The sequence below is a fragment of the Haliaeetus leucocephalus genome, unplaced genomic scaffold, assembly GCF_000737465.1.
Source record: "Haliaeetus leucocephalus isolate CR32 unplaced genomic scaffold, Haliaeetus_leucocephalus-4.0 Scaffold730, whole genome shotgun sequence".
Taxonomy (NCBI): domain Eukaryota; kingdom Metazoa; phylum Chordata; class Aves; order Accipitriformes; family Accipitridae; genus Haliaeetus; species Haliaeetus leucocephalus.
The window spans coordinates 1,777,009-1,788,381 of NW_010973166.1; the positions used below are offsets into that span (position 1 = coordinate 1,777,009).

General features: G+C 49.6%; 1 protein-coding gene across 1 annotated transcript in view; it reads right to left on the reverse strand.

Moving 5' to 3' along the window:
- PAPPA2 (pappalysin 2) overlaps positions 1 to 11,373 on the reverse strand; it is an 88,291-nt gene that overhangs the window by 28,022 nt on the left and 48,896 nt on the right. Inside the window, exons 12-14 of the mRNA XM_010580724.1 lie at positions 5,301 to 5,472; positions 2,808 to 2,985; positions 346 to 559 (exon numbers count right to left, since the gene is read on the reverse strand). Coding sequence (XP_010579026.1) covers positions 346 to 559; positions 2,808 to 2,985; positions 5,301 to 5,472 — 564 coding nt within the window. The remainder of the gene's footprint in view (positions 1 to 345; positions 560 to 2,807; positions 2,986 to 5,300; positions 5,473 to 11,373) is intronic.

Here is an 11,373-nt window from a genome sequence, read left to right on the forward strand (position 1 = left end):
CTTATTACATCTAATTACCTCCATGAACACTTCTGTACATGCTTAATTTTCACCAAGTGACAACTGTGTTGAGATGCATGGGAAAATTCACATGCTTTAGGTTAAGGCACTTAACATACACGTGTGTGCAACAACAGTTTACATCTTGTTCCCACCTGCTTTCACCTAAACCAGGGGAATGCCTCTTGTATTTCAAGAAATCTGCATGACCAGAGCAAACTGCTCTGCCTTATACTTTTCAAATCAACTCTTCAAGACTGCCAGCATACCATCACCTCTCCTCCTTGCTCATGTTGAGAGAACAGGAGGAAGGAAACGGTGATAAGAGACCCACCACAGACTTACTTCTTAGGCTTGCCCACTGTGTTCTCGGCCACATAGTATCCAGGCTTGCACTTGTAGCGACAGACGGAGCCCACATCGTGGTTCCCCTGCAGGCACTGCGGGACCAGGAGCTTGGCGTTGGCCACCGCTGGAGGCGCGTCGCACTCCAGCTTGCAGTAGGCTTCGGGGAGTGACCAGAGACCGTCCTCCAGGCAGGTCAGCCACTGGTTTGTTCCTGACCCCAAAAAAAGAAGCACGGTATTGGGGTTACAGCTGACTTGGGGATTGAGTCCTGCTGAGGGAAGCTCAGAGCAACCAGCAAAAGTCCTCTTGTTAGAGTGGATACTGATGCCAAGGGAGGCAACAAATATGAAAACCATGGACTCCATTGCATGCCTGGTCAGGCTGGGGCAGAAACTCCTTGAATGCAGACAGAAGCAGGGAAGAAAAAACTTCTAGGGGATGGAGAAGGGATCTTGGTTCCACAAATCTCCCCAAAACTTTCCCTTAAACTTCCTCTCTCTAGTGAAGCCTCAAGATAGCCTTCAGTGGGCTGAGGGCTTTTGTGTATGACACCTATCTGTCATATTTAGTTCAGCCCATCTTCATTCTCCCCAGGCACTTTTTGCAGCTTGTCCTCACCTACCCTTACAAGCTGTCATACCCTGTGCTACATGTGCAGCGCAAGATGGGAAGTAGCAGGAGGACAGGGGTGGGAGCCTTAACTGGTGTGACTGGGAATTCAACCCACCCATTACTAAAGGTTTGCGTTGAGTATTACAGCCCAACTCTTTATTGTCTCTCTAGAGAAAAGGGCGTTTTGTAGACCCAGCTAATGGGTGGCCAAAACTGCACAGCTCTGGGTGCCTGTGGTAAGAGTCCAGGACTCTATCACCCACATGGTGTGGATGATGGATGGTTCACTGGGAACTGCTAAGCAAGAAAAAAAAGCTGGACTGGAGTGAATAGCACTCTTCCTACTGAGAGGTTTGGATTAGCAGGTTTCCAGTGCAGCCAGACTGCTCCATGCTCTCTTTAAGCATCGCTTTCTTTTTTTGGGATCACTGCTCTGCCTACAACTGCTCTTGGACCAGGGGCAAGACCATGCCTCCGCTCAGTGCTTGCGTTCCCGGCGGGCCGGTGTTGCCAATGGTCATCCCCCGCCTCCAAGCGCCACACAGCCATGTCATCTTTTCCTTACCTATTCTTAGTATTTATTAGCCTTGAGAGCTTGGCCGTAAGGATGCGAGCCTTCAGGAAGAACAAGCATCAAGCACGTCCCTGCCTCGACAGCTCAGCCGAGTCAGCTGGACCTCTAAGAGTTTACCCACATGGCTCGGCAGCCTTGGCCAAGCACCACCAGCCATCGTGTCAGCCGCTGGAAGTCACCCAGGGCGCTCCACTGAGGGGATGCCTTCCAACCGAGGGAGCCCATGGCAAACCTCCCGTCGACTTCAGCGGGAACAAGAGGCGGCTGTGAGTGATAGATCAGATTAAAGCCCTGCCCTCAGCTGACCCACCCAAGGCAACGGGCATTGGTTCGTGCAGAATTTGGGCTGTCGAGTCGTTGTTCGTGTATTACCCTTTGATCAGCTCACACTGGGGATCTGCCGGCATCGCCCCGTCATGAAATGAGACCTTAATTCCCTGCAGTTTTTGGTCCTTAGATTTAACTTAAAAAAAAAAAAAAAGTAAATTATTTTCATACGTTTCAGCTATAAATGTCTCTGTAAAATAGGGCACCCATTAAAATGATTTGTTGTATGTGATTGTTCAGAGCAAAGGCGCTAGTGGAAACTCACATAAAGTCCCAATGCTTGAAGCTGTCAAGGCAATTACCCCCCAAATCCCATCCAGCTCAGCTTTGCATAGACAGGAACAGTAGCTCTCTTTTCTCTGACTTGGCTTGAAAACATTCCTGCGGCTATTGATGGAGTCGGCAGAATGAAAGCCAGGCTTTGGCATGTCTGGGGGACTGCTGTGTGTCTGGGTGGTGAACATCTCCCAGACTGCTCCCCAGCTGTGGGCATCAGTCTCTATGGCTTTATACAGCCCCAGGCCTCCTGAACCACAGGCTTTCCCACAGCCACCAGGCACCGAGCCACTTTTGGCTCTCTGAAGTCCTCTGTGTCTGTCCGCACCGGCTGCCTGCACACTTCTTGCCTCACTCGTCCCCAGAACACTGGAGGCTGCCAGACCTCACCAGCTATCAGAAGAAGACATCCCTACACCCTGAAGTGGATGGATACAGGCTGCCAGCCAGGGGATGGGAGTCAGAGGGAATTATCCCCACTCTGTGGTGTCTGCTCAAGGGGCATGGATGCCCAGCATTTCGGGAAGTCTCTCAAGAGCCCACGTGGCTGGCAGAAGCCAGGATAATTGGGAAATTCAAAGTAGCAATGCTCTGTTTGAAGAGCTTGGGACAGACATGGAAAGGTAGCACCAGAAAGGGTGGTTAAATTTCTCAGCGCTCCAGACTGTACCTTGAAGCTTAGCTGGGTGGATGCAGGAGAAGGAGCATCTCTGCAGGTAGGTGGTCCCCTTGGGGCAGGAGAACTCGGCGTAGTACACATGGGACTGGTCAGGGACACTGCAGTCAACAGGGTCACAAGTCACAGATCTGTCCCACCATCCTGAGCTGCACATCAGCACCACCTCCTGCTGTGGAGAAAGCAAGGCTCCATCAGACCTGAGCTTTAATCTACTGGTTTGCCACCACAGCAGAAAAAGCTGACCCAAGTTTCAGGACAAGGAGAGCTTTCCCCCATTTTTCCTCCCCCATATGCCCTTTCTCCCCACTCTGGACACCGAGTCACAAAGCTCTTACTTGTTCACGAGGTGACGTTTGGGGTGTGAAAGCAGTGAACGGCCCTTGGGGTAACATGCAAGCCACCTGCACAAGAGACCTTCTAATTCTTGGTCTGTACCTGCTTACCTCCAGAAAACGCTAACTATGTGCACGCTGTCTGAGTGGTGCCAGAGCACATTAAGGGAAAAAGGAAAATACTTTCAAGGTACACTACAACTTCCTGAACTACAAGTTATTCCCAGCTCTGTGCGCTGCAGTTTTCTCCCCTACAAGATCAAGTCTTACCTCAGCTGTTGACAGGCAGCTCTCCTCTTGATTGTTTTTCCCTAAATTCTCTCATGCCTCAGCCCACAGACCCTACTGAAATCAGAGGTTCATACAACCTCATTTACAAATCCTAATTACACAGACCCTCTTACACAGCTAGGGGACTGCATGAGAACCTAACCCCCAGTGGTCCCACCACTAAACATGATCAATATGTGCCGCAGACTTCATCAAAAGAGAGTTGGTGGGCGATGGTGTGCCATGAGCAACCTGGTCTACTGAAAGGTGTCTCTAGCCATGGCAGGGGGGTGGACTAGGTGATCTTTTAAAGGTCCCTTCCAACCCAAACTATTCTGTGATTTCCACTCCCAGACTGCTAACCCCAGCCTAGTAGTCCTCAGGCAGGGGCAGCAGACCAAAGAGGTGTCTTTCAGCTGTTCCTGATGTCCCTTCACCAGCTGAGTACAACCACGCTGCTCATGCAGTCAAATGTGTGACCTGTCCTCCCAGCCAACACATTTTGATTGAACCTGGACATGATGGCTCTGAAGGACATCACTAAATTTGAGTCTGATACTCTTGGGTGTGCAGCAGGATCATGGTGTAGCTCAACCAGGTGGAGAGAATATTGGGTCCCACAGCCAAACCAGTAACATCACTGGAGGGCTCAGGGCAGGGCACTTGCAAGCTGCCATCTGCTGTGACAGCCACATGGTGAAGCTCTATCCAGAAGTTTCCCATCTCGCTGCCAAACGCAGGAAAACTGTCACCCCAGGCAGATTTATTTTACGCGGTTTCATTTCAGAGAACGGGAACATTTTGTTTTCCCTGGGCATGCCTTGGCCCACAAAGCCGTGAGGCTGTGTAATTAATAACCTCCCTGGTGACGAGGGGCTGAGCGGTGCATCACCAGCTGCCCCATTAGGCTTTCCAGCACCCACCTCTCCTTCGGCAAACACTGGTGGCTGCAGCATGGGAAACCTGCCTGCCAGGCATCACAAACACTTGCAACTCTCTGAGGAGAGGAAAGGTCCACCCTGCTGACATGGCCTGACTCACCTCCATCGGTGTCCACCCCGTGCGAGTTCACACTCTCACTCGGGCTGGTGCGGGGACCAGCTCAGCCCCGGAGACTCCTGTTCCCCCTCCAGGAACAGCCTAAGGATGGGACACACGGTGCCCACGACCCTGCCAAGGTCACTGCCCAGACCCAGGACAGCTCATCTCCCAAGGTTACATCAGTCCCAGGTCTCCTCCGTCAAACGCTAAGAGCCGTGCTGGCTTATGGCTTTTATAAGGCATCCGCCAGTTCTCTGAAAAGCGGGACAAACTCTTTCATAGTGACCTCTGCGCTGCCCCGCTGATGTGGGCAGCGTTACTGCAATGCAACACAAAGGAAGAAAAGTTCTCCGTGCTGTCGGCTGCCTCTAAATATAGTCAGTCTGCAATGACTTCATTTTTCCCCGAGCCACTAACTTCAGCTTTAAGAGAGAAAACATCCCAGGGATGTTTAATCCTCCCAGCAATGCCCATCTAGAGAACAGAAACGTCTACCTCTCCCTCTGCAGGAGTGCGTCACCCCGGCTTGCGACATCCCCTGCAGTGACTTTTAGCCTGGCAGAGCCATGGTCTGCAGGCAGCACTGGGCTAGGAGAGCTAGAAGGAGCGCAGCAAGGGAAGGAGAGGGATCTCCAGAGCAGGACCAACAGCCACCAGCATGGAGGTCCAGCGCTAGAGCCTCCACTGGGCTGGAGTTTGTTGGAAAAGCAGCGAGGAGGTCAGGGCTGGAGGAACAAGGTGTCCTAGAGTCACTCCAACCACCTCAGGGTGGTTAAATCTTTCTTAACTAGCACTTGGTCCAACAGGCTGTGAGGTCACTGCCACCCTGAGGTCCACTCACCTGCGTGGAGCCCAGGCTCTTCCCATTGCTGGAGCGGAGGACGAAGCCCTTTTCGCAGGCAACAGTGCATGCCATGTGCCTTGGGCCATCAGAGGTACAGTTGAGGGTGGCAGCGTGAGCAAGCAGCGGCTGCATGCAGCTTCCCAATCCTGCACAGGCACCGTGGATGCAGCTATGGAGGAGAAGAGGGAAGGGATCAACCAGTGGGCTCCCAGGACTTCTTCAGCAAGGATGGGCTCTCTCCAGATGGCACCCGTGTGGTCTGCTCAGCAGGTCACAGATGCTTACAGAGATGCACACCTACCCCTCAGCCCCAGCTTCTTCCAGGCTTTAAGTCTTCTGACAACGATGCCAGGAGGGTACTTTTTCCCAGCTCTGCCTTGGCTGGACCTCAGCCCAACCCCAGCCCACATCCTCCCACAGACCATCGTGTCCTTCCAAGCTGATGAAAGGAGGCACAGCCCAACAACACTCCTTCCAAAATCCATGCTGTCTGGTGGGGCTAACTCCAGCTCCTCTGCCTCAGAGCACGCAGGATGCATTGCACAGAGCCTGCACACAGTCTGGCACCAAAGGGCCCCTTGGTGCTCGGTGTACGTGGACCAAGAGAGTGAGAGGAGGGAGGTGACAGGGAGAGGGCAGGCAGACAGCATATCCAGCAGAGCCACAACTCTTCCATGGCCGAAGTAGGAAAGTTGATATCAGATGGTCCTATCAAGCAGCACTCCTGAACGCACAAGGAGTAAAGCTACAAACAGCAATCATTGTAGCACCTTCCTGAAAGGGCTGCAGCTTCTCCGGCAGCAAGCTGGTCTCTACCACATGACAATTTCTCATCTCCAACATGCCCAAATCATACTGGACACCAGAGAACTTGTGGCAACGGATCTCCTGAAACTGCACTCTGCAGTGTCATAGGGAGCACACCATTAGACTCACGCATGATTGCAGCCACTCACATGTGTCGTCCTGTACATACTCTGCTCACGCCTGTGTCTTGGACACTAGTGTTTGGGGACCAAGAGTGGACAGCAAGAGATCTGTGCTTTCCAAAGGCAACAAAGCCCAGACAGTAACACTGGGTGTTTCTCCTTCCTGCTAACTTTTGAATCCACATCTTGATTTCAGTCAGCCTTAGTGCAGAATAAGACAAGATTCGCAGCAACAGATGGTCAGGAAGAAAAAACTTTTTTAAAGCCTCTGCTGATAGAAGGACAACAGGTATGCCAAACCCTGTATTAGACATCAGAGAATCCACGGAAGATTCTCCAACTGCAAGGAAAGTTTTAGCTGGAGAATAAACCTCTGCAGATATTAGGGTACCATCCATAAGATGTTCTTCAAACTACGTGCAGTGCCCCTCACAACCTCACAGCAGAGGTGCCCGAGCTTCATGTCCATACAGCTACATCACAGCCTGTGGTGGAAGGGAGAAGCTGGACATGCTGCAGGTGTCTCCTCCACCCCACTCTTGTCACCTTCCCACTCTGCTTTGGTGGTCTTCATCACCTCTGCTCTTCCCATAGGCTCACGCAGCATTTCAAGCCTGTGCATGTTGATGCCAGGCTCTTTGGAATCAAGACCATCTCAACATGCACCTGTCCAGCTCTACAGACTCAGCTGTGGCCACCAAGGTGAGACACAGCTCAAAGGAGGAATTACCCTCCCCTGTGCATCATCTCAAGTTACAAGAGGTCCCAGGAAAGCTTGCAATGTGTCACCTGTCCCTTGGCAGCTTCCCACCAAGGACCAGTCATTAGGTACTGATTAATTAAGCATCACAAATAATCCCATAGTGAAGAGAAGTGCCAGCCAGAGGGCTATGGTCACCATCAGTGAAATGCAGCCACTAGATTAATTGCCTGGGGTGGAATGAGGCCAAGACATGGGGTTGACACAACAGCTCCCAGAGGAAATGCCCTGGTTATCTGGCAGTCAGGCTTTATCTTTTACCAAGTGATATAGGTGCAAAACCTGACATCAGCCCTCCTGAAGCAGAGGTGCTGCAGCTTCAGGTGATAACTGGGGAGAGAAGGGAGGGAAGCTGCACCCGAATGCCTCCCCTTTGCTCCCTGCTTCACACAGGGCTGCTGACAGTTTTTGTGCACTGTGTTTCACCCAGGGGAGGCAGAGGCAGCCTTTGCTCTTCTTAAAAAAAAAAAAAAAAATTGGTGCCGACAAGGACTTTAAGGGAACGCAATGTGCTGTTGACTCTGGACAAGTCCACTGAGCCAAAGACACGGTGGAAACCTGCAGGCCGCAGCCCTGAAAGAGCCGGTGGGCACCGGAGGGGACCACAAAGGAGAACAAGAAGAAAGGGGCTGTTTTTTCAATGCAGACCTGTTTATGAAGTGAGAAATGGTTTCAGGGCAGCTGCTGCAAATTCTTTCACTAGCTTATATTTCCATTTGCTTCCTTTTTAAAGAATTTGTTTTATGAGCACAGCGTTTGTCAGGTCATTAGCTTCTGAGGGCATCTGGTACCAATTGTAGCCCTCTCCCCTTCCCTCCCGCAGTCACCTTCTCCGGGCAGTTGCTTTGCTCCCTGCCTGTGCCCCCAGTGCGCGCACACACACACACATGCGCGCGCTCCCATCCCCAACTCCACCTCCCCATGACGGAGCTGCTGTCCTAAACCTCCTCGTGTGCGTGTCTCTGCACACGCATGTGCAAAAGGGGCTGAGCTTCTCTTCTTTCCATCCTTGCTCTTGCATCCCAGCCCCCTCCTCACCAGCCACAGGCATGCAGGGAGATGCAGCTGGTGCACAGCATCCCTCCCTACCGTGGTGCTTGGTGCTATAGCAACACACCACTGCAAGTCCTTACTCCCGTGTGCCGCCGGGCACGTGGAGGTTATGTAGCCAAATCATAGAGCACACGTTGGGAAGCGGGTCTGGGAGAGGAGTGGTGGGTTCACCAAGCACCTGTAGGCTACAGGGCAGCTGTGCGGCCACGCTGTGACACCAAGATGCCTAACTCCATCTGCTCGTGATGTTGTGTTGAGTGACAGAGCTCAGCGCAGCCCTGGGTTGAGGGGTGGTGGTGGCACCCTCCGGACACATCCAGCCAGGCCAAGTGCTTGGCTGGAGCAGTTCTGCTGGAGCAATGGCACATTGTCCAGGACAGCCTCGGCAGTCGGGACAATGTTGTTATTTAATAACAAGTAATGAAGCACTGGTCCTTTTCAGTGCTACTGAGAACATTTTGGTTTTCCACCAGTTCAGAAACATAAGCAGCAGTGCTGGTATAAAGTAGATCGAGAGATCACCAAGATTCTTACTGTATTATTGTATATGCAAAATGTTAGAGAGATTAGTTACACATAAGGGACTGACAATTATAGGTCATAATATCAAAATCTTTCTTTTTATATACACCATACGTATATACTCATACACACATTCTTTATGTGCATATAGATATATTTTAGAAATAATTAGCTTTCTCTTTGCCCCTGAAGATGACTAACTTATCACTGTTTTCTCTGTGACTAACAGCACGCCTCTATGCCACAAATACCCACTAGGTTTTGTGTTGGAAATGATCTGAGACCTATCGACCCAAGTTCTGAGAAGCTGTTCTCATCCTACATGTAGCTTTGAAGTCCAGTGCTGCTATTCCAGACCTGAAGAGGGTCTCATGTCACTGAAAGCTATCTGATTTTCGCAAATATATCAGTAAGCTTAAAATATATATATATATCTCTCATCTCTACCTACAAACTTCACCTTGATTGCTTTCTTTACCATTATCAGCATCATCATGACTACTACTGCAGTACTCTGGGCCAGGACACCCTTGAGCGTGATGGTGTACAAGTGCAGGCCAAAAAAAAAAAAAAAAAAAAAAGGGCAAAAAGCCATGGGGCCTGGCCCCATCATGATCCACATGCCTTACTAGGGTTCGGGTAAAGCGATGGAATAAATCACTGCTCCCAGCCTCTGGAACACCCTAACAAAGGCTGGACGAGGAAATGGTGCAGTTAGCCCAGTTCTGATCTCAGCATGAAGGAGCTCTTTCTCCTTTTGATGATAAATGAAATTCCTGTATCGCAGCTGCAAACTCCTGACTTTTGCCCATTTCTGATTCAGGCTGTATAAGATGTGGGACGAGCCAATATTTTTATTTTTTTTTTCCAGCATGAAACATCAAAAAAAAATTCCATTTTTATCCCAGCATCTTTTGAAGCTCAAACTAATGATTTGTCAACAACATTTTTACAAAATACTAAGGTTTTTCTCCTAACTTATTCCACGTCAGCACCAGCCTGCATGATTTTCTGGGCTCACCAAGTCCCATAACTCATACATGAAAGAAAGTTTCAGATCTGGAAATCTGTGAAATTCTGCCTAGCAATGGCCTTAACTGCTCTGGAATGATAAGAGCTTTGTTCTGAAATGGGACCAATTCTATAAACTAGAGCAAAACTTCTCTTTTGGGACCCTTCATCTTTCTAGAATAAAAGCAGGAGGCTACTGCCAACAATGGAGCACATTGAGTCAGTGGTGGCAATGCTGGTAGGGAGACATCATTTTGTTGTGACAACCCCCAAATTCTGAAAAGCTGAAATTTTGCATTTTACAGCAATTATTTCATGGAACCCAGAAAATACTGATGGATTTACTCAAGTCAAGCTAAGCCAAGCCAAATACAGTGCAGCTGCCTAAAGTATAATAAATCATCCATAAATTGCTGTAGTATCTACCCAAGCTTTCAACCAAAGATTGCTTCTAAAACAGCCCTTATCATCAAGCTCCAACTCTAACAGGGGAAAATTATTACAAGTTGTTCATCTCATGGTGCAAATTTTTGGGGAGATGGGGTTATAGGAGATGTTGATGGAAAGGTAAAGACTTCAGCCAAATCTCCTGAAGTTAAAAGTAGTCACTGCATGTACTCTGGTGGAGTCTGGATTGTAGCAGTGAACATCAGTGAAATAAAAGATGTTTACGGCAATGTGGTCTAACAAAAGAGAATAGCTAGGAAATGAGAAAAGGTGTTTTGGAAATACTTGGGAATTTCTCCCTTCAGGCATGTTTCTCGTGAAGGGGAAAGGTCTCACTTTTCCAGTACATCTGATGGCAGCCATCCGTGTGGGAGCAGGCTACGTGTACAGACCCAACGGTGGTGATGCTTCTTGATTACGATCTTCATTGAGGCTGCCATCCCAAGAAAAGAAGTTTGCTTCTGTACGTGACTCCCAAAGAAACTTGGCAAAAAATAACATCCCGGTGAGTCATCCACTGTCATCTACATCACAGATAGAGAAAAGGCACCAGTAAGATGTCAAACGACCTGTTGGCCCTTCCATAGCCATAGTGGCAAAGGAAGAAAAAGAAGCAAGAGCAGATCAATCTTAATATATTTCCAGGCAGTTCCTTTCCATGGGTTTTTTGTTGTTTGCTACACCAAAACAGACTTATAGAAGCACAGAAAGTGAGGCTGAATAGGATGTCAAGTTTGGACTAGTCAGCTTCCCAGCCTGAGGCAGGATGGACTGTACCTTCATCACTCCTGAGAGGAGTTGGCCTGACTCCTTCCTGAAGGTATATGGTCCACCTGCCCATCGTGAGGCCAGCACACAGGTAGGATTTATCTGCCAGTATTCCTCAAGGGTGCATATTCAGCTGTCCCAAACACCACCTTTATCCATATCCAATCCCCGCAGCAACACACCGTACCTCATTTCTGCCACCTTCTATCTTGTCCAAAGGAATTCACTTCTGATCCGCATCCACCACCAAGAAAGATGTGCAAATAGCAGAGGGATTTCAAAAGGGAGCTGCAAGCAGAAGTCATAGGTGGACTGCAAGACTTATGCTATAAAATTTAAGGAGGAAAAAATATTTATCATGACAGAAAGGCGATAGGGAGAGGATCTGATAACTCTGTAGACACATATACACAGAAAATACATCTCCTGGCAAGAGGCATTTAGACCTTTCTGACGAGAATGGAGCGAAAGCAACAACTTTCATCTTGAGATCAGAGGCAACTTCTCAGCAGAGAGGGTTACTAGATATAAGAATAGCTCAGCGGGGGGGGGGGGGGGGGGGGCAACCATCCCCCCGCGC